Genomic DNA, 23349 nt, shown 5'->3' with positions numbered 1-23349 from the left:
CTCCTGCATGCCACCCTATAAAACACACTCCATCTCAGATCATGGTCCTTTACCTTCCAGCATAGCACAACTGTTTCCTGGAGAAGTTTTGTCAGATTATTCTGGGTTTATATTTTTGCTCCCTGCTTCTTATGAATTTTCCAATTTATTTTCTTTCACTTGTGGATTCACAAATTCATTTTATTTAATTGCATTATAATGGCAGTGAGTAGAAATCCCTGTTTTACAGAGGGAGAATTGACAGTCATGGTGGATGAAATTATTAGAGTAGAGCCACAATTGTTTGGCTCCCAAATCTAAAATACAACCATATCTCAGAACAGGTAAAAGTGGGCGGGAATAATTGACAGAGTGAATGCTGTAGCAAACAACCTGTGCACACAGGAGGAAATTAGGAGGAGGTGGAATAACCTGCAGGGGAGAGTGCATTCCCTGGCCTCCAAACTGCCACCTGTAGGCCCAGAGGGCTGGTAGTAGCTACCCCTTCCAACTTTTTCCCTGGGGAGAGAAAGTCTTGCAGATCCTACATACTGAAGACTTGACAGGAATCCCTGGTGGAGTGGAGACTGGTAAGTTACAGTTTTTAAATGTGTTACTAAACCTAAATCTCATTTTGCATTCTAATTTAGCTGTTGCTAAGTGTTATGCACCTTTGTTATACATAACAATCTGGATATATTAGTGTAATATCCTTTGTCTTGTTTGTTTGAATGTATTTTGTTGTAATTAAGATTAGAGGTTTCAATCCCCAGTACAGTTCCTGTGATGTAATGGTGCCCTAGTGTCTTTCTCCGCTTGTTTACAGATGTCGTAATGTAGCTTCAAATATATCCTCTCTGTATTCCACACAGCAGAAGAACTTGGTCTGTCCCTGGTCATTGGTCACAAAACAGGAACAGTTTAATAATTTTTCAGGTAGGCTATGGCAGCTTGGACTCCTTTGTGCGCAAGGAAGCTGAGATACCATACTTGGAATGCCGAGTGGGAGACTAGACTTTAGACTTCAGCCATTGGCAGTGAGGCCTCATCTTATCCTAGGCCTCCGGTCCCTGCCGTCCCCCAGCATCCCGTTCCCAGGGTCAGTTTTGGAGAGCTTACCAATGGCGTGCTGATTTTAGCTCCTTTTACTCTGTTGCTTTATTTAATGTGTTAATCTTTTTTGCTTTTTGTTGTCCCTTCTGTTTTATGAAAATTAATAAAATATTTGGAACAAACAAAAACAATTGTATTTTTGTTCTCATTTATTGCTTTTTGTTTTCCATTCGGTTTAAAAATAAAAAATAAATATTTGCAACAAAAAATATATAATTGTATTTTTTGCTCTCATCATGTAAAGAATGGAACTGAGATCTCTAGATTTCTAAACACCAGAGCCCAGACTAGAGCCAGTGAGGGCTGAGACAGGGCGATTCTAACAATCAAACAGAAGCAAGTAATGTACACTGTTTTTTGTTCGGTGAAGACGGTTTAGCTGCTGATTGTGAAACCAGGCAACTCAAGCTCACCCAGTTAGTTCCCCTGTGTCTTGGTTCCTTTACCTGCCAAAAATGTGAGCTTTTCGAAATAGGCTGGGCGGCAAGTGTAAACTCCATCTAAAACAAGGAGGCACGTTTAATTGTGATGAACAAGCGACCTGGAACATGCCAGTTGTTGTTATGGATGTTAATTCCGCGTGCTCCTAGCCCTTGCGTACACCCAACTGAAGATTTTCAGCAGTACCATGTGAAGGAGGTATAACGTTTGTTTTCATCATGTGGAAAAGAGTATCATTGAGTTCTAAAGAATGTCGTTGGCCAAGATCACAAGGCGCATCTGCAGCAGAGTCTGATGTTTTCCATTTCAGGGCTTTGCAGAATATAAAACTGCCTTTCGTATGCCACAAGTTAAATTAGCCTGAAACACACTTTTGAAAATATTCGACAATCTCAGTCCTATCTTTATTACAATTCTTCAAATATTTTTTTACCGAAAAACAAGCATTTTTGGCCTTTTTGTGTTAAAACTATGAATGATCAATAATCGTTAATAGAATATTTTTAACATATCTTGATTAGGCAGGCAAGAATTTCGTTTCTGGCACCAACTTATTTTTGGCTATTACATTTTGCAGTTGAAACCGTGTTAAGAACATGTTTCGTCTAAGAGTAGTACACCCCTCAGTGGGGATCAAGATGTCGAGCCAACAAGATGTATCTCAAATGGTGGACGACCTCCAACTAGTTGGAAGTCTGAAGATAGCATGCTGTTTTGCATTTGTTCCAAGAGCTAGTTTCCTCCACAGCAGCTTTGAGGTATAGTTTACCGAATCAGCTATTCACATACTGGCACATGCAGCAACAATGCCATTTGGGATTCCTTATTAGCGGAATATAAGGATTCACTAATAAGGAATAGCAAAAGGCTATGCATGTAGAAATCGCTTAAAAAATAGCGATTTCGAAAAAATCCTTAATTGCGAGTCGCAATTAAGGAATACCTCCCATTTATTCCTATGGGCCTAGAGGCCCGTAGGAATGAATGGGAAGACATTCTCATTTTGCGATTCTCAATTAGAGAATCGCAAATTGAGAATGCAATTGCAAGGGTGCCAGGGTGTCAAAAGGACACCCTATTTCACCCCTGAAATCTGCATATGAGTACATCTTGCACACACAAATGCCCCAATGGCATGTGTGTGTGTAAAATGGAACTTTGAAAAATGTACTTTAGTGCATTTTTCAAAGTTTTTGCAAATTACCATGAAGTCCAACTTCATGGTAATTTGCGCCCCCTATTAGCGAAATCGCTACTTTTTTACTTTAATGCATTGCATTTAAGGAATCTCAATTTGCGATTCCATAAATGCAATGGCAATTTAAGTAATCGCAATTTAGAGATTACTTAAATTTGCGACCGGTATTTTTGCATTTGGGATGATGCATCCCAAATGCAAAAATACCGGTCGCAAAGGGGCAGATTCTGAGAATCTGCCCGTTTGCGACCCGTTTTTGCTTTGATGCATGTGGGCCTTAGTGTTGGAAAATGAGGCAGTATCTGTGAGGCCTGCATAAATAACATGAATACATTTGTCCTTCACTGGGAACCAAACACCCAATTTTAGCGCCTGACTCTCAGAGAGCAGCGTTGCAGAGCAGTCTGAGGCTTACTCAAGGGATGTGGTGTGGGCTAGTAATCGCCATTTGCAGGTGCGCAGTAATAACACTTAATAATTGATTGTCCAGTCTGTACTTTGCTTTATAAAAGTAAGAGTACATTTATTAATGCACAAATTTACAAATATACATAAGCTGTTGGAATTACTTGCTGATATTGCATAACATCTCCACCCCTCCCGAGGGGGGGGGTGTGGTCTAGTACCACCACTTCCATGTATGCACATCATCTTGCTCCCAATGCAGTTAATGAACACAACCTGGAGCGAGGGCCCTGCGCACTGGCACCATCCCAGTGGCGACCCACCCCATTATCTCAACAAGCCTTAAAAATGGGTAACCCTGCCTTGGTGATACATAACCCTGATGGAGCATTTCCTACTGACCATGAAGTATACACCTCTACATCTTAAGGACTAGCAGTCTGGGTTCTTCACCTAAGTGCAGCAGCAAGAATACATGTTTAGGCATCACTTTAGAATGACAGTACTCATCACATTTGTGGATCATTAGAATGCATTGCAATTACAGCCCCTAATGGCATCACAGATGAATACACAGGATTAAGCATATACAGCCAGACACCCTAGCATCAATGTCTAGCAACCAAACCCCATTTTGTTTATGACATCACCTTACACAGGTACTTCACATTACACATGTGATGTGATGTGAATTTCAGCCCCTCTAAAAGAAATAACGTCAGTGGATGCATTTCTGATGCAATTACACTTCTTCACTTCCAGGGGATGCCGTTCTCTGGACATCCACAACTTAGCCCTTCATCTCTAGGCACACTTCTCATTACACCCTCAGCTGTAGAACAAATGTTCTAGCCCAAAAGATGTTGAATTGCTGGCTGAGCCCTTGAGGGGTTATTCTTTTCAAGTCCCTATGAGACTTAGGGAGGGACTTCCAGCTTCTTGCTTTGACTTGCTGAAAATGATTTGGTAAGTCTTTCCTTTGCTTCCGTTTCCAGCTAAAAAGATACTGGTCCAGGCCCTGATCATTTCCAGGATTGATTTCGGCAATGCTTTTTATTTGGGGTAAACAAATCTGGTGATTAGGAGGCTGCAGATTCTCCAGAATCCGGTGGCAAGATTGTTGACTGGTATCAGTCAACGCTGCTCTGCAAAACCAGCTATTCGTGCTCTGCACTGGCTCCCGGTCCAAGAAAGAGTCCACTTCACGGCTTTATGTATTGTCCATAAATCCCTAGAAGGGAATAGTCCTCCCATCACGAAAGCCCTGATTTGTCCTCATAAAGCCTCCAGAAACCTTCGTTCAGACTCACTTCACCTAGCCGTAGTTCCCAGAATCAGGAAGGCTAGGAGTGGGGGCAGGCTCTTTTCGTACAATGCTCCCAAACTTTGGAATGCCCTCCCATTGCACCTTCGTAGAGAACCGAACCATCTTGTCTTAATCCTTTAATCTTTGTTCTTTTCCTATGATTGATCAGCGCTGAGACACTCCCGGGTAGCCATGCGCTGTACTAGAACCCCTTTCATTTCATTTATTCATTTCCTTCCATTGTGCTGGGGGAGACTGCACTGCTCTTGCAGCTCCCCTGCACCCTTGCACACATTTTCTTGTGACCCCTTCCTCCTGGGGCCACCATGTGCTAAGAAAACGCTGTTTTTTCCTTGCAAGCCGGTCCGGGCCTGCAAGGCATTATGGGGCAATTACTCTCTTTTCTTTGAATATCATAGTAACGACTCTCCCGCTGCGTCGGGGAGAGGCACGATGTGTGCCTCCGGCCTCCTCTAGGCATTGTTGGAGGGTCTGGTCCCACCCGGACCCCCAGGTGAGTCGTACGGCTCGGGGAGCCCACTCCCAGCTGATCCTCCTATTTTTTGGGGCCGGGACCGGGCCTCTTACACCCCTTCTTGGTCCTTTCGGGATCCCGGACCCACCCGGGACCCCTGCATGCCTCCATGTTGGAGGGCATCCTGGGGAGCCCACTCCCGACTGCCCCCGTCCCCTTGCGTGCTGCCTCAGGAACCAGCAGTGCAGACTTGGTCTGCCGAGGCAGACACGGACACTCGTACTGGCCTTGGGGGAGTGCGACAGCACTCCACCCTCCTCCTGACAGCTGCGGGGGAGTGCGACAGCACTCCCTCGACCTCCCTCTGCACGTCAGGGGCCCAGAGATGGGGTCCCGGGCAACTTGGACATTTCTTCACGGGGAGCGCGACGGCGCTCCCTGGCTTGTCTTCTCCGCCGGGGCCCAGAGTTGGGATCCCGGGCCCCTTCTCTGCCTTCACGGGGAGCGCGACGGTGGTCCCCCACTTGTGTTCCTCTGCGGGGTCCAGGGTGGGCTCCTGACCCCCCTGCGACCACCTCTTCACGGGGAGAACGGTGGCACTCCCTGGCTTTGCTTCAGGCCCCGGGATGGGGTCCCGGCCCCTAGAGACCTCTCCGCGGGCTTCCTCCACACACGGGGCCCAGAGTTGGAATCCCGGGCCCCTCCCACTTGCAAATCTTCAGGGGGAGCGTGATGGCGCTCCTCGTCTTCATGTTCGCTCCTGGCACCAAACTGGGGTACCTTCACAGGGGGCGCGACAAGCACTTCCATTCGCCCTCCTGGTCACACAGAGGGGGGATTCAGCAGGGAATTGTTTTCACTGGCTCCCTGCGCCAGCCTTTTGTCTGGCTCTCCTCCTGGGCCTCTCTTCTCCCTACGCAGAGGCCCCTGCTTCTGCGCACCGGTCCTGGTCCCTTCTCCTGGCACTGTTCAGGATCTTGGGACAGTCAGGGGGTTCCTCCTTCCAACTGCCCATTGCGCCAGGCTCCAGCACCCTCTGGCTCAGCAGACCAACCCCCAGAGAGAGCTCCTCTTCCTGTGCAAGTTCTTTTTAAAGATTTCAGGAGGGGGCTGGAAGGAAGTCTCTGTTTGCCCTATCACACAACGACACATCACTTCTCTGCCCCTGCTTCCTCCATCCTGCCCAGGCCTCTGGGTTTGTTCAAATAGCGTCGTCCGGGGTCTCCTGCCACATGGTCTCTGAGAGCCCTTCCCCCCAGGCTGCCTTCCCTCCAGAGCGGCCTGGTGCCTGGCACCAGGTGTCAGCTACTGATGGATGAACCTGTGGCTACACCCATCTTCTCTTCTTGGAGTGGAGGCCCTAGCCCTGTGAATTTTTGTTGTGATGGGCTGGGCCTCTGAGGCCACGGCTTGGAGAGGAAGGTCATTAAATCAGCCTGGCAGAGTTAGACCCCAGCCAGGCCCTGGTTATGAGCTGACTCAGAGAAATATAACATTTCTGGATGACCCAAAAGCAGTACAAATATGACTTTGGACTCTGCAGAATACTTCTTCTTACACAAGTTACAGTGGACTTTAGTGCCTGTCTGGAATTTGTAGGCCTTAGGAAAGTGTCACTAGCCCATGGATGAAAACAGTAAAACACACTGACTTACCCTGCCATGTTTCTTCCCAGGGTATAAAGCCTATTCCATGTCACCACCCAATTCTGCATAAGTCCTGCCACACCATTCACTTTGTAGCTGCTGCTGGGCTGCACACGCCAGGAATTTCCCCTGTGCAGCCCGTACACATGTGCACACACCTGTACACATGGGTCTGCATGTAACCAGTCCGGTGCCCCTTATTCCAGCTGCTGCGCAGCGGCCTATTCAGGCTAGGGGGGCACCAGTAAAATCCACATGCAGTCTCTTTCATCATGAGTTCACTGTGGGTGAGTCCCAACTCATGAGGCTCTCCCACAGTAAAAGCTCAACAAATAGGTGCTCAAAAAGCGAAAAATCCAGACAGCCCAGAGTGTCAGAGCCACCTTCTAACACTTAGGTTTCCAAATGCAGTATTGTTTAGTTATGGCACATCAGAGCTATCACCTAAGCTGTAGTGTGATGTAAACAGCCTGGAGAGCTGAAGGTTTTTTAATTGCACACTAAGGGTTGTTCTGTTCGTTGGGCAAGGAGGACTCCTGGACCATTGTAAATGACAATGACTTTTATTTATGTGTTTTGGAAACCAGCAAGTGTTGCGTAAACACACACTTTGTACTTTTAGTTGTTGCTTACTAGAAGCAAGGCTGGCAGTAACTGCACCTCTTTTACTGCCAGCCTCACTTCTCGTAAGCAAGGACTATAAGTACGAAGTGCGTATTTATGCACTGATTGCAGGTTTTCAAAACACATAAATAAAGCGCACTGTCATTTACAATGCCAATAGATCAAACTCTTGCTAATGTGAGACCTATTGCATTGCAAATGTTTGTTATATATTATTATTTGAAGTTGAGCAACAAAAGAAATATCTCATAGGGTTAAATAGATCAAGACTTTTCGTTTCACCAAGTTTCACCTGACATTAATTTGCATTTGCATTTGTTTGATTCCTAGAAATGTTTATGACTAAAATGTGAAGTACGTATTTTTAATTACTATTATGGCAGGAAATACAACAGATTTTTTAATTGTCGGCTTTGTTAAGCACATGCACTGGTTCAAATAGTATGCTATGGTACGTTGAATTTAGGTGTAAGCATTCCTCATGATACTGGACACTTTCACCAACAAATAGATGTTTTACATTTTTTTTAAAAGTGGTAATACAAGTGTGTTTATTTCAACTTGATAAGTGATAAGAATAAACACATATGAATTACACCTTAAAACATTGTGTGACAATTCAAATTTGACAAAATACTCGAATTGCACTAGACAATGGGGAAACGCTACCTGGATACATATGTGAACTGCTTCAAGTTTGGGAGTGACATTGATTTTACTGGTATTTAAAAAGTCAATGTTACACCTTGTCTAGTGCAATTTCAACATTATGTTACATTTCACTTATCACAATGATGTGTTATGCATATGTTTCTAATCTGACAATTTCCGCAATTTACTTTTTGATTATTTTTACTGATGTCCTTTTTAGGTCTCGGCTAGCGTAGGCTGCGCATGCGCAGTCTCACTGGCGAGATTTTATGTCTCAGAGTAGCGAGGCTTAAACCCGCCCCTCTTTTCCATTGGCTGGACTCCTAAACGGCGGCCAGTCATTGGAGAAGAGGTCTCTCTGACTTTGTGTTTTCACTGTAAGCCCCATCCTTTTCGGATTGATGGGCGTGTTTTTTTCGTTTCTTTCTCTCCTCTAGAAAAACACGCCCCCCAGTCTGAAAAGGACGGAGCTTACAGCGAAAACACAACGTCATGGCAAGTGCTTGCTCCGTTCCTCCTGCAGCCCCGTCCCTACTGAAGACAGAATTATTTAGTGGCCATGCTAAAATGCAATTTTTCGTTTTCCAAAAGCTTCCAAATGAAAAGCAAAATGAACATTTCTTCAAAATACTTTTAAAATAATAATTTACAAAGTCAAACGCTCGTGAATATTTAACAAAAATTAAAATAAGTGAACCATACGAAAGTAGTTCAATGTATTTAGAAAACGGAAAATGGAGTCATACTGATACAAACATTAAAAAATCTCCTGTGTTATTAAATACCTATGACTTAAATCAGGGGTACTCATAGTACGGCCCGCGGGCCGCTGGCGGCCCGCCCAGCCTTAGTTGGCGGCCCGTGGACCTCGTAGTCATAAAAGTCCTTCATGGGTAAAGTTTACAGTTAAACAAAGAAGATGGCCGCAGGCGCGTACGTTGTGAATACGTATTGAATACGTATTCACAACGTTTGCTCCTGCGGCCATCTTCTTTGCTTATGCTTGCCTCGGATTGAACTAGGCCTCTGTGACGTCACACCCGGCACCGGCACGAAGCACAGGCCCTTTAAAAGTCAGCTGTAACTAGCGCTTTTACAGCTGACTTTTAAAAGACCTGTTAGAAGCTTCCTGTGTCCGTGGTGACGAAGTCCTTGCAGCCCGCAGTCCCCAGCCCCGGAGAATCGCCATTGACTTCTTTGCAGCCCGGAGAATCTTCACTGACGTCCTCGCAGCCCCCAGCCCCGGAGAATCTTCACTGCAGCCGAAAGCCTTCAGGTAAGTGTAACTGCGGGCATATGTCACTTTTACCTTTTGTAATGTATGGCTACCTTTTTGTCTTTGCGCAAATAAGTCGCCGTTGCACATCATTGTTTGCATGTTTAATTATTATTTCTCAATTTGTTTCCATTTGGCGTGCAGACTGGGTTAAATATGCCTCGCCTCGTTGCACGTGTGCAAATACGAATAACAAACGGCAGCATTACACTATGCTGCCGGCCCAAACGCACAGCTTTAAAGAGTCAACACACGGCTTTTTCATTTTTTTCATTTTTAACACGTTTATTCAACATTTATCCTAGTTCTTCAACTTCACTTTCTAATCACGATAACAGTGTCCAGAAGCCCATATTGCTTCTGGACAGTGTTATCGTGATTAAGAAAGTGAAGTTGAAGAATTTGGATAAATGTTGAATAAACGTGTTAAAAATGAAAAAAATGGAAAAGCAGTGTATGGACTCTTTAAAGCTGTGCGTTTGGGCCGGCAGCATAGTGTAGTGCTGCTGTTTGTTATTCGTACCTTTTTGTCTTGCCGTTTGTCATCTACGTGCCCTGGTCCTGGCTGGGGTGCCGCGCTGTCCTCCTCTAAAGCTGCCCCCCTCTCCCTTCCTTGTGTGATCTCTCCGGCAAGCTCTAATTGTGTTTAAGTCCCAGCGGTGCTGTTTAGTTGTAGGTGTCAGGGGTAAGAGATGTACGTTTGTGGGGGATTATTTTTGTTGAGAACATGCAAACGCCCTTTTTTACCAATTTTCCGACATTTGCATTTACCATAAGCATTTATGTTGAGTATGATGCCATGTAAAGATCCGGGGCAGGCAGACAGTTATGTGATGTACAGCTTCCTTTCAGGCAGCAGAGTGGGTATACATAAGATAATTTAATGAACATTTGCAAAATACTCAGAGGTATACTTTTCCTTTCAAGAATACATACCAAGGGCAGAAGACCTCTCTAAAAGTCTTATCAGGTGAAGGCACACAAGGGGTCACAAACATAACTAAGGGGATGTTGACTAAGGAGCGACACTGAATAATAGAAACTGTATGTTTATTTGTCCTTTCATCTCCACCTCCACTCCAGCTTCCTGTCCCACTTCCTTTCCTATTTTTGTTAAAAACATGCAAACGCCCTTTTTTTTACCAATTTTCCGACATTTGCATTTACCATAAGGATTTATGATGAGTATGATGCCATCCTCGAGGGTTTGTGGTTGCAAGTACTATGAAGTGCACCTTATTGTCTGTTGACTGCTTTACCGCACAACCCAGTTAACCCTGTGTGTGGCGAGGACAGTACTTGCATTGTAGCCCACAGAAGGCACTTGATGTGTACCACACCCATTTGTCATTTAGCTCCTATTGCGTTTTTCTGCGCCCCCTTGTAATGCCTGCTGGAGTAACCAACACAAATCTGCATTTCCTATTAGTGAAAATACTCCAGGTTGAATGTGCCGTTTATGGCAGCTATAAAGCGCGCCCTTTAACATCACAGAATTTACGAATTCACCCCCCCCCTATTCCCCTTCAGCATGTTAGCTTCCATGTTCTTCCCAGGCGTGAGTCCTTCTTGCTGGCTTAAATGTACATTAATGACCCTTATAGATACCCATTCATGACTACAATGGCCATAAGCCTAGGTATTTCTTTATACAGCATTGTCTAGTAATGTTTTGAAACAGCAGTGATTTTTTTTTACCCCCTCTAGCCCCGCCCCCAATGACCCCGCCCCCAAATGACCCCACCCCACCGGTGCGGCCCTCGGCCACAAACCACACTGTAAATTCGGCCCCCGAGAGAAAGTTTGTGAGTACCCATGACTTAAATTAACGCTTAACCTAATTCCCTTCTCTGTGATCAAGCTCCAGCACAACATGGCCGCCTAAGGTCCACTGCTCGTGGCGTCACACGCTAAGTAGGTAGGACAAAAATGTGTCTCTCTTCTATGTCTATGGCTCTTCCTCATCCTAGCTTGGAAACAGGGTGTTTCCTCCTCTCCTCTCGGGCGCAGCTTCAACTGGGGCTTTGATGGTAAGAGCTGGGTAGTGTATGTGGCCTTGGGGAGCCCTGTTGCCCGAGTGGTGGGCTGACTGGCTAGGGGCCGAAAGGCTAGACAATAGGCGCCCCTCGCTGCAAACGAACTTCCCCCATCCTTGTGGTGCGATCCTGGAGTGTACCTTGGGCAATGAGTGTTGGCACATCGATCTAGTCCCTACGTACTTGGATAACTGGTTACAAAAGTTTCGATGGCTACATACTAAGGCCACTGGAAGTTTGTAGGAGGCTGTGTACGATGTATAGTAGACAATCCTGCTCATACACGGCCGACGTCTGCAGCTATTATCTATCTCTATTGTCTAGGGGAGTGTCGTTCAGTTGCTCGAACACGTAAGTAGTTAGAGAATTGTTTACCTGCCCTCCCTTATATATAGATATAGCACCATACTCCCCAACTATGCGGGATCAGCTTTGGCGCATTGGCTTGTTTCTAATATAACCTAGAAAATCATGCACAGTCGCACACCTTTGACACTTGTTGCACGAGATGAAACATGTAGCTTGGATTCAGTAAATATATGTCTCTGTGAGTGTTTTGTGAAGAAAGAGAATAGCCCTTCGTTACCGTTGGCTGATAAAAATCCGGCACGCGTGTTTGATATCTACCGGGTGCAATAATGATTGACACAAATGTTGGGGCAATAACATGCGGATGTAGGTGCTTTCTGCACCAAAATCCACATCTTCTGGTAAATATCTGCATTTACCCCAATAAATATGTGCCGGTTTGCCCTTCCTATATGTCACAAAACGAATGATTTCGATCGGAGTTTATAGCTCACTTGTATTGTAGCCTGTAAGCTGGACTCCAGTCTGTTACTCAACACGGGGCAAAGCATATAGATTAACTTTGGCGTAACTTTAAAAAAAGAAAATCCTTTTTAGATAGGATTTTGTCGGAAGTATTTTGTTACAGAAGACTTTGCTCACTTACATACATTTTCTGAATGGCCTACAAGCCACGCCGGACCACGGGCAGCATTGTAAAGCGACGAAAAAAATGAAATTTCAAGTTTCTCTTCACCCATGACCACTATAAAGCAGTTGGCAATCTCCAAGTCTTTTTTTTTAGTCGGTGGTCGGGGTTGAAGGGCACCGGACATATTTTGGGGGGCCGCTTCTTCTCTTTCATCCTCAGTACTTGACTCGGGGTAGGAAAGAGAAAGCCAGAAAATGGAGAGAGAGAAAGATAGGGAAACAGTGATAAAGGAGAAAAGCAGGGATGAAAAAAACTGCTATCGAGAGAGGAGGAGACCAACGTCTACAGTGGTGAAAGAAAGTGGCATGTGGTGGAATCAAGACAAGACAGGGCAGCCTTGGTATTTTCTTTTGCAGTTCTTCGAATAAACTATTGTGTTTTCCAAATATGTCCATATGCCATTACGGTGCGATGAGACTCTATTGAAAGTCGTATGTTTTCTGGGTGTATTCCGTGCCTCCCTGAAAGCAGGTCCACAATCTCTGCGGTGCAGCGGGCACTCCGTGCCTCCACCCCTCCTTACACACCAGACCGCTGCCCTGGGAGAGCCCCGTCCTCCATGCGCCATAGTGCGCCTGTTGTACCGAGCACGAGGCCTGCTGTGACAGGAGCCGGTCTCCTGTTACTTTATGCTATAATATTTATTCCGTGCGACAGCTTGAATGTGTAGGGCCTCTGTCGTGGCACCGGCGGGACAGGGTGGTAAGGGGAGGGCGAGAGCCCTCTGCTGGATGGAGAGGCGCGCTCAGGCGCAGTGGAGAGGAGTAACATGCTTTGGAACGGGGGCGAGAGACAGCAGGGGATGTCAAGGGTGGGTCCCGTGAGTTGCATACAGGTTACTACACCATATACTCCAGCAACACACGTGCCTGCGAGTCTGTCTTCCTAGACTTACATGCATTCATTGTGTCTGTGAAAACTGTATCTAAAGATAACATATTATTCAACAGAATTCAGGCTCCGGTTAAGGCACGCCTCAAACTCCCGCAGTCTAACCTCTTTCAAAACCTGACAGCTCCAATGCTTAGAGCTTCAGTAACGTGCCATAAACCTACTGTTGCTTGTATGTGCACCCTTCTATGCCGCCCTCAACAGTTACCCCACTAGCTGGTAACAGTGCTATATAAAGAAATAACTGGCGGTGTTGCGGGGGAGGGAGGGGGGCTGGCAGTGAAACAAGGCGGAGCAGGCTGGCACCGAGCAGCGAGAGATCCGGGGAGGGAGCAAGGCTGGAGACGGGGCAGGGTAGAAACAGGGGGGTGAGGACAAGAGCGGGGAGTCGTGTGTGAGACACTGAGTGTGTGTGAGACACTGTGTGTGAGACAGCGTGTGTGTGTGACAGTGTGTGTGTGTGTGTGTGAGACGGTGTGTGTGCATGGCTCTGTGTGTGTGTGTGAGGGGCTCTGTGTGTGTGAGGGTCTCTGTGTATGTGTGGGTCTGTGTGTTTGAGTGCGCATTTGCGAGAGATTAAGCTATTGGCATTGTAAATGACAATGCCATTTATTTTTTGTGTAAGTGTCCATTTTTTTAAGGCAGCTTGCACTAAATTTAGAAATACAATTTAATCATGCAGGAGTTTTAATTTAAATTTCTTATGTCAACATTACATTCACATATGCATTGCACATTGGGATGCTATTGCTTATGAGAGAGATTTAAAACTGCACAAGTCCAGAACTAAGATAAAAAGACAAGTCAAAGGGTAACAGGTAAAAGAGGAACTTAGCTCTGATTCCACCCACGACAGGGTCCATTTTCTTAGTTGTCAAGCAGCAGCACCAGAGGCAAGGCTCAAAAGATCTGGTCCATGGTGGAATAGGATGTGTGAAAGTGACTAAAGGAGAGTTTCCGCCTTATATCCCTTCCAATCCGCCAACTCAGGTGTGGAGGTTTTGCCGCCACAGTTGGGTCAAGCTATACAGGAATCACTCAGGAGGGTTAGCATGAGGGAATGTTCTGGTGTAATAATCAACCTATGATAACTGCTCTCTAACTGCTCTCTATACTGCTCTCAATACTGAATTGAACTTGTGTAGTATTTAGTACTGCTGTGTGATTAAAAACTACTTTATTTTCTTAAAAAACAAGCATTGGCCTGGACATTGAAGTTAGTGTGTCTGTTGATTTATTGTTGGGTTCTGAGCTCCTGCACCATCCCCCCCCCCCACACTAGCTCCCTGAAAAGACTGTGATGGCCTCTCCTTGCTACCTTGACAGTCAAGTGCGGAAAGGAGTTGTACTTGGCCAAGTTTGCAGAGCTATAGAAGGACAGAGCCCAAACCACTAGTGGCAAGCAACCTCAACCCCCAACCCCAAATAGGGTTTCTTAGATATAATGAACAGAACTATATAAAAGAACTTTGTTAGTATACTCCTACAGTAATAATGATTAAATGTGAAGGAACTGACACAGTGGATGAGAATGTCGAGAAATAAAGCAGTTTGTGAGTTTGAAAGGACAAAGAAGCTAAATAAACTATGGAAAAGACAGTAGCAAAGATTGAGCTGCAAGTGAAAAGAACAAGAAGTCACCCAAAGCCTTCAGAATGTATTTGATTTTATGAAATTGAATCACTCTTTTTCAACTTAATGCAGTAAAAAAATGCGTTACAAACTTGAAGTATGTTCAATGTACATAGATATAAGATGTCCTTTGTTTTACTTTAGTGTCGGTCAACGTCAGTTGGTATGTCTGGCTCGAGCTCTCCTTCGGAAAAGCAAAATCTTGGTTCTAGATGAAGCAACAGCAGCAGTGGATCTGGAAACTGATGACCTAATTCAGTCAACAATCCGAGTACAATTTGCAGACTGCACAGTTTTAACAATAGCGCATCGACTGAATACCATCATGGATTACACACGGCAAGCTACATTTATTACCTTTTCATTTTTACAAACATTAATTTAATTTCTTGAGGCAGGTCTTTTTGTTGTACTTACAATGTATGGCTATAGTATGAAAATATAATTTCTTACTGACAGGTTTCCACTTTTGGGCATGGTACCTTTAGGCTTGTTTAGGTACCATGCACTGCACAAGTGTCCCTAGTTAATCAGTACACGTCATCCCCAGTCCCTAAAGAGCCATACCCATGCCACATTTTCTGAACAGCCAATGACTAGGTAAACTATTGCCTTTTTGGATTGCTTCCATATAAATGTATCTTATGATACGAGAAACAACTGGAATAAACTCTGGCCCTTGTGGATCAATGTTGAATTGTCCTATAAGTCTTCATCCTGGCGGAAATTCTAATTCTTTTGTTTCTACACGATCTAGTTACTGCTATATGGTTTTTGATCAGCTAATACACTGCAATGGGCTGCTATGGAGAAAATAATTCCAGTTCATTCTAAAGGCAACAAGCAACTGATTGTTGGTCTCTATTGATAAATATTGGTTTCTCTTATTATTTTAGAATGTATTTTGTTTTTTTAAACTAGACAATTATTATCCATTGTCCCAAAATACACATGCTGCATCTGTATCTTGAAGTAACTATTTATAATGATAAACTGGAATTTCTATTCGTATGTAAACAGCAAGATAAGTGCATAATCTTTGAAGAATACATCTCCTCATTTGATGAATTTCAGAACCTAAAAACATTGCAACACTTAAAAAGTAACTCTGTAGAAGGACAGATAATACAAAAGGAGGGTTTGTCAAGATAACTGGTAGTTTCTGAAATTTCCATCGAGAAATATATATCTTACAATGCTCGCAACTTTTCATTAATGACTCCACTGGGTGTTATTTTTTAAGGCAATATTAACAATATTATTAACAATATTTATGTTAGAAGATATGCTGACAACAATATTCTGCTACCACACATGAAAAATTACATGTTGAAGGGTACCTCTGTGGTATATCGTAGAAAATATCATAAGCTGTATATTACAGTACACGCTTCAAAAAACCTTATCAGGTAAACTTCGTACATATAGCATGAATCCATTATGGCACTCCGCATCTAAATTGTAGAGGTTCGATTTTAGACCAAACAGGACATATTTTGTGTGGCTGCATATTCATTCAGATCAATCGATAACTTTTTTTTTAAACAATGCCCGATAAACGTCTGAAAAGAAACCACTGTAATGCTATTTCAAGATTGTTTCAAATCAACAGTTATAAACTTTCCTTTTTGTTAAGTAATAATCTTATCATACACACTTTTTGGCTAGCAGTTTCAGCCATATCATAGAATACACATTAAAATAAAGTTTCCTCGTTCCTGAAATATACACAGGATTTCCAATTCTCACCCGAACAAGGTAGCAGGAGGGAGTTCTTCAACTCCTAAGATTCCAGGCCATACACAAGGTGCCTCATGATGTCTTAACATTATAGCGTCTTTCGTGTTATTGCACGTTTGGGTGCATGTCTGTCCAACATTGCATACACGCTTGGATTAGGCAGACACTGATAATCCTTGCTCCATTACATGCCAAATTAACATTCGAAGGGTTTGCTATAGTGATGTAGGTGAAACGGAGTGGCAGTGCCTTTGGCAAAGTAAGTGCTGGCCACCTGTGAGGGGCGACCACATTTTTTTACAATTACAATTTCAATTCCTTTACAAGTGGCTTTACTTTCCAGTGTGTGACAACAAGGCTTTCCCTACGAACCACTCGATGGGGCCCTATATGGTAGTGGTTAGGGGCCTATAAAATATGCAGTTCCAGAGTATGCTGGTTAATATGACCGTACTAATTGGTATTGTGTGTCTGGTGCTGTAAGATTGTTAATCCATGTTCAGAACTAGGAATCAGAAAATGTAGGATCTGTTGTCCCGAAGAAAGCCTGGGACCCACTTAAGGGCCGGTTGATAGGCTGAAACATATTGCCTCCCCCCAACACCCCCCCTCACCACAGATTGAGGGATATTAAATAATCCTGCGCGTCAATTCAGGTTTTAACCATCCCCTAGATCTACCCACATTAAAACACAACCCTTGTGATTAGATACAGGTATTTATATTGAGTCTAGATCATTCCCATCTTAAAAAGTACTCCTCATCATTGTGAGGAACCCATTTACCACTAGAAGGTTCTTTGGTGAATGAGGTGTGGCTGATGATGAAGCATGACACCCGGGGGGAGCGGGGTTCAGGACCCACCTATCAAATTTTAGATTTTGCTGAAACCTTGTGTGGCCTATTCGTCTGGAGATATATATTATGGACCCTGCTATAAAAGTAAATTCCCATTAATTGAGCAGTATTGCTCTAGAGATTGTTACTTGTTTGCTTTTTGATTGGTTGCAGTTCAATTGGGAAGGATGTAATCAAGTGTCTGCCCTTTATCCTCTCACTCCCTTGAACCTTTTTGATATTTAAGGTATGTCAGTTTTCATGAAATATTTTATTTAATCAAAACACTTTGTGATTTACATAGCCAACATTTTCAGGGCTCAGCTCGTGTGCGGGCTTAAAGATCCGAGCCAGACCTTTGGCTAGGCTCTGACTCACTCACCCACCTCTAAGCGCATTCATCACAATATGGCACATTTTCCCTGTTTGCGGGTAGCATGCCTGTTTAAAGGTACGCTGTGGCGTAAACAGATAGAATATACACCCTTTAGTAATATAGGCCCAGGTGGCAAAACAGTCTGTGAGCTATAAACACTGACTGGTTTGTCCCTGGGCTTATATTTCAGATCCTGAGACCCTTTATATAACCTTCATATTTTTAGATAATACCAAATTTGGAAAAAGTTTGTTTGAGTTTGCTGTGAAAGCATCTGTTGGATGGATCAGAAAATGATCTTGTCTTAGCAAGAAATGCCTATTATATTTCTAAAGTGATTTAGTATAATAAAGTGAATCTAAATATCTTATCTTCATTTTTTACCTCCACAGGATTATGGTTTTTGACAAAGGCCAGCTTGTGGAGTGTGGTAGGCCTTCAGACCTGCTAGCACAGAAAGGGTTATTCTACGGCATGGCCAAAGATGCTAATATCATTCAACCCATATCAACCATTCAAGTTTCTTCTTCGTGTTGATAATCGTGCAACACTTGATACACATCTCAAAATGTGTGCGTTATACGAACCGGGAGAGGAAGGACGACACTCAGGGAATCATCATGATGTGTGTGTATGTGTAAAAAGTTCGACAGTCATGTTCGGAAATTTTAATTTATAATAAAAATGAAAAAAGAACTGGACTCATGTTTGCTGTCTTCACTTAAAACTGCATCAGCAGAAGACTGTCATTTTAGCCTTCCATTAGGTCATATGCGATGCCACAGCATGCGGCGGCCAGACTTGTTTAACTACTCCTCAGACGTTCCTCTGCTTCAGCAGCTCTCAAAGACCTGCACTTCCTCCAGGTGAGTTGCTTAAAATAATTTTGTTTAAAATTCTCCTATTCACCTTCAGAGCGTATAGATCTACAGGGCCCACCTATATAAAGGTAAGATTTACTCATTACACTAGCAGTAGCTGCGGTCAACCTGACATGGGAAGGAAACTCGGGGGCAAAAAATATATTTAAAAAATGACTTACCATTTGCTGCCAGCCGCCGCAACATGCTCCGGTGCTGCGCTGCTCCTCTGCTCCAGGCATTGCAGTCCCCATGAGCACAGGCTCCCAGACTCCCCACACAATCCCCACCGCTTCTCTCATGCTAATATTCCCAGCATGAGAGAAGCGTTGGGATTGGGCGGAGTGGTCCAGTTTCACGCTCCAGCAGGAACTGGAAACCTGTGTCCCTGAGCACTGTGATTATCTCCAAGGAATAGCCTGGAGATATCCAAGTGCGCATGTCGGTTTGGCCGTCCTAAGACATCCGACCAAACCGACATGCACACTTTAAGAGCATACCACGCTTCCTCACCCTGGCGCTGCCTAATGGCCCCGCCCTAGACTACGCAACACTGGAAGTGGAAAATAAAATGACAAAATAGTTTTATTGTTATTTTATTTTTCATCTGTCAACTGCATTTCAGAAGTGGGGAGCCACCCCTGCATTACACAACTAAATGAACTTTGAGATCTTCCTTTTCAAACCTTTTAAGCCCTCCTCATTCAGACTGAAAAGTCGAGGGCGTAAATCTTTCTCATTTTTTGGCATCAGTGCATGGATCCAGCTTCGCCACCACCCAAGACTTATTGAGTCTGAAGTACTGTTTAAAAAGCAACTAAAGCCATGGCTCTTTTCAGCCTCTGCTGTATCTTGCTATTCTCTGATTCTTTGAGTTAGAGCCCCTTGTCTGGGTTCCTCTTTTATTAACTGGGTCATCTTTTATTTATTTATTTATCTTGAGTTTTATATATCTTCCGTATAGTGCCAAGATGCTCCCATGGGACTAGTAGTGCGCTTTACAAGTGTCACATTCATTCATTCACGGATCTCGACCAAATAACTTGAATTCACGCACACTGTGTTTTTATTTATCTATTTTGTGTCACACATGCAGAGAGGGCTTGAGGAACCTGCACTGGAGCTCTATAGACAGCACCATAAACAACAGTGAGGCATTGACCCCAGGTATGTCTCTTTACATAGCAGGGGAGAAGGTGCAGACAGCAGTGTGATGAAGGTACTAATGTGCTCCACCTGGGTTACTGCACCTTAGGTCTTCTCAGACAGTGAGAGAACAAATATTTACATTAATGGCTGTAGGGACCCCTTTATAGGCATTGATTGTGCATGCTGAGATGTTCAGCATCCATACAGCCTCATGTACAATGCTTGGGAATCGGTAATTGCAAACGTTGCCACGCTTTCTCTCATAGGGTATACTATGTCTTATAACAGTGCTTGTACTACAAAGTCATTGTGATGATCTATTTCCATTCACACAGATTAGTCACAGTAACAGTCTTGTATTGAGTCATGTATGAAGTCCTCTACCGACAAAACAGTGTGCTGCTAAAAAGTCACATTATAAGTATCCTTGAAAGCTTGGTTCGCTCCTATTTGAATTCAAGAGGAACTACTGAGTTGTATTGGGATGCAGAATTTATTTAGTGCTTTTAACAGTTTATACCAACTATATGGTTCCATCACTTTGTCTCTAAGCCCCTGGAGTGTATTCTGAGGCATGTGCTTGACATCCTGAACTCTGAGCTATTGGAACCATCATCCCATGACTTGTGTTTATTGAGACTGCCATATCGCCAGATCAAAATAAAATAAGCAGTTTTATTTTAAGTAAAGGTACAAACACGTACAACAGATGTCTTATGATTTGCTCTTTTGACGCTAGCCTTCTTTTTAGGTCTCGCCTAAAGACCACTTTAGCTGTTTGTTGTCGAAGACGTATTGTCTCCAAAAATCTAAAATAATATGTAGAGGGGGATTTGGGTGAGATCTTTCCTCGTGGCTGGATAGCTGTATTGTTCAAACAGTAAATTAAACTTTCCAAAAATGGCCGGGAATGTGGCGCAACACATACATTGCAAAACACACAAGGTGATGGACGGAATGTTGCACATTGGCAAAACATTCACCCCCAGTCACAGATCTGGGTTTAATCCATCATTATGTTGCTCACCACGCCACCCCAGTTCAGACATGGCCCTATGCAAATCAATCTTGACCCTGTGCCTCATGGGAACAGTCCAGCCCGAACGGCCAAGCCATGTCTACCCTGGACAGGAATCAAGCATCCTAGGACCGGTTTCTGGCTATCAGTCGTCATCAGCCAGGATAGCTTGACTCCAGTGGCGTAGTGAGCATGGGACCCACGTCTGGGCATAACCTTCCCACATAGGGCGAACATCAAAACACACAAGGTGATGGACGGAATGTTGCACATTGGCAAAACATTCACCCCCAGTCACCGATCTAGGTTTAATCCATTGTTATTTTGCTCACCACGCAATCCCAGTTCAGACATGGCCATATGCAAATCAGTCTTAACCGTGTGCCTCATGGGAACAGTCCAGCCGGAACTGCCAAGTCATGTCTTCCCTGGACCAGAATCAAGCATCCTAGGACCGGTTTCTGGCTATCAGCTGTCATCAGCCAGGATAGCTTGACTCCAGTGGCGTAGTGAGCATGGGACCCACATCTGGGCATACCCTTCCCACATAGGGCAAACAGCAAAACACACAAGGTGATGGACGGAATGTTGCACATTGGCAAAACATTCACCCCCCAGTCACAGGTCTGGGTTTAATCCATCGTTATTTTGCTCACCACGCCACCCCAGTTCAGACATGGCCATATGCAAATCAGTCTTGACCCTGTGCCTCATGGGAACAGTCCAGCCCGAACTGCCAAGCCATGTCTTCCCTGGACCGGAATCAAGCATCCTAGGACCGGTTTCTGGCTATCAGCCGTCATCAGCCAGGATAGCTTGACTCCAGTGGCGTAGTGAGCACCGGACCCACGCCTGGGAATGTGGCCTAACACATACATATTCGCCAACAGCCATTATGGAATGTGTTTTAATTGAGAAACGAGCATTCCAAAACGGCCACTGTGGTATGCACATATGTCCTGGCGTTATGAGCTGATAGACATCTTGGAATGCATTTTGTTAGCTAAAATATCTCTGAAACATGGCCACTGTGGTGTGTGCATGCATGTGTACACAAAGCAGCCACCTTGGTAAAGTGTGGCATTACATGTTTTAGGTGAAATATTGTTAATGTATCAGTTTCTTTTCCAAAGATTGGCTGTTGGGAGGAGGACCCGTTAGCTTGTCACTGTGATCGTCGTTTGGTGCAGTGTACTCTTAATTTTAGGTTTTTTATTTCCATTTTATATGATGCTAAGAAAACGGTTTTTAATACGTATTGGGATGGAAATGTTCTCTAGATGGTAATAGACATTTTCCCCTGCCCTGAGCTCCCAACTGTACCGATGTCTGGATCCCTAATGTTGATTTTTGTTGTCAGAGGGCAACACGAATCGTGTGTAGGCCTGTCTCACGGATTGTGGTTTCGTTGTACCTGGAGGTGTGTCCCAAAGGCTATCCTATTCCATAGGTGCGGAAGGCTACTGCCTTCACTAGGAGTTAGTGGAACCAACAAAGGCTTGGGTCTAATTCCTACCTGGCCTAGACCACTCTAACTGGATAAACAACAAAAATGGCCAGGTACATACATTCAAAATATTAACATTAGCACAATGTTAATTGAGGGATGCCTCCAAATATTACATTTACAGGCCTATGAAAACCACTAGTTGGCCGCTTGTTTGTACATATGAAATTAGGACTGGTGCCCCATAAATGTAATATTTGGAGGCATCCCCCCCTTGTGTTTATCTATGGTGTCAATATGAATGTTTTTTCATTACGTTTTCATTGATTGTTATATGAATGTATTTCATTTATTCATGTGTTTATTGTTTGTAATATGTGTTGGTGGTGTCTAATGTTTTTGACAACAGTGTCTCTTTTTCGCACATTTTTTTAACTGAAAAAATATGTAAACAAGTAAAAAATTATCAGAATGAAAACATTGCCCGTTTAGGATTATTAGCTAGGTGTGGTGCTAATGTTAATATTTTGAATGTATGTACCTGGCCATTTTTGTTCTTCACTAGGAGTTAAGCAGCATGAGCACGGTGGTGGCAGCATACTGTGTAGTAGTAAGTAAGAGTGAGCAGGTCCCTTTGAACCTGTGTCACTGGAGTGGGGCCTACAGGCTCACTCACTTTTTAAAGTTCAGCTGCTGGGCGCTTAACTCACCTTTGGCCTACATCAGATTGGTGTGAAGTGCTGCGCAGAAGTGGTGTTTCTGTGCTGGGTGTATGTGTGTCTGGGGAGGGTACAATTCAAGGATAGTGCAGTACTGAGCAGCGTGTGCATAGTATATGCATGCGCTGGATGTACATGTGCCTTACCGTGGTACAGTACCTGACGGATGTAGAGCTATGCAGTGCGTGCAGGGTAAATGCGTGTGCTGGTTGTATGTTGATATATTGACCAGGAGCAACAGTGCGCAGAGGTTGAGTGGTCCATCCACTCCAGATAGGCTGGTTGTATGTGTACCTGTAAGTGTTATAATAAATAAAGGGTATAGTGCATGCATGTTTAATGTAAATGCTGGGTGTATGTGTGCCTATGAGCGGTACAATACAGAATGGATGCAGTGCTGGGCAGTGCATCCATTATGTATGTTACAAGCAAGTACTGGATGTATGTGTGCCTCTGAAAGGTACAGTACATGGAGGATACAGTACCGTGCAGTGCGTGTAAGTTGTATACCTGCACTGGGTGTATGTGTG

The 23349-nt window shown here is 44.1% G+C and overlaps 1 protein-coding gene across 4 annotated transcripts in view; it reads left to right on the top strand.

Annotated features, from left to right (window-relative positions):
• LOC144784431 (multidrug resistance-associated protein 1-like) overlaps window positions 1-18327 on the top strand; it is a 1265484-nt gene extending 1247157 nt beyond the window's left edge. For all 4 annotated transcript variants that reach the window (XM_078663181.1, XM_078663182.1, XM_078663179.1 and 1 more), the window contains 2 exons: window positions 14818-15012; window positions 18019-18327. In XM_078663181.1, coding sequence (XP_078519307.1) covers window positions 14818-15012; window positions 18019-18163 — 340 coding nt within the window. In that variant the 3' untranslated portion in view covers window positions 18164-18327. The remainder of the gene's footprint in view (window positions 1-14817; window positions 15013-18018) is intronic.
• Window positions 18328-23349: the final 5022 nt, after the last annotated feature.

Source organism: Lissotriton helveticus, chromosome 10 (genome assembly GCF_964261635.1).
Source record: "Lissotriton helveticus chromosome 10, aLisHel1.1, whole genome shotgun sequence".
NCBI lineage: Eukaryota > Metazoa > Chordata > Amphibia > Caudata > Salamandridae > Lissotriton > Lissotriton helveticus.
The sequence above is the reverse complement of the archived record's forward strand: the minus strand, read 5'-3'. Positions and strand labels throughout refer to the sequence as shown.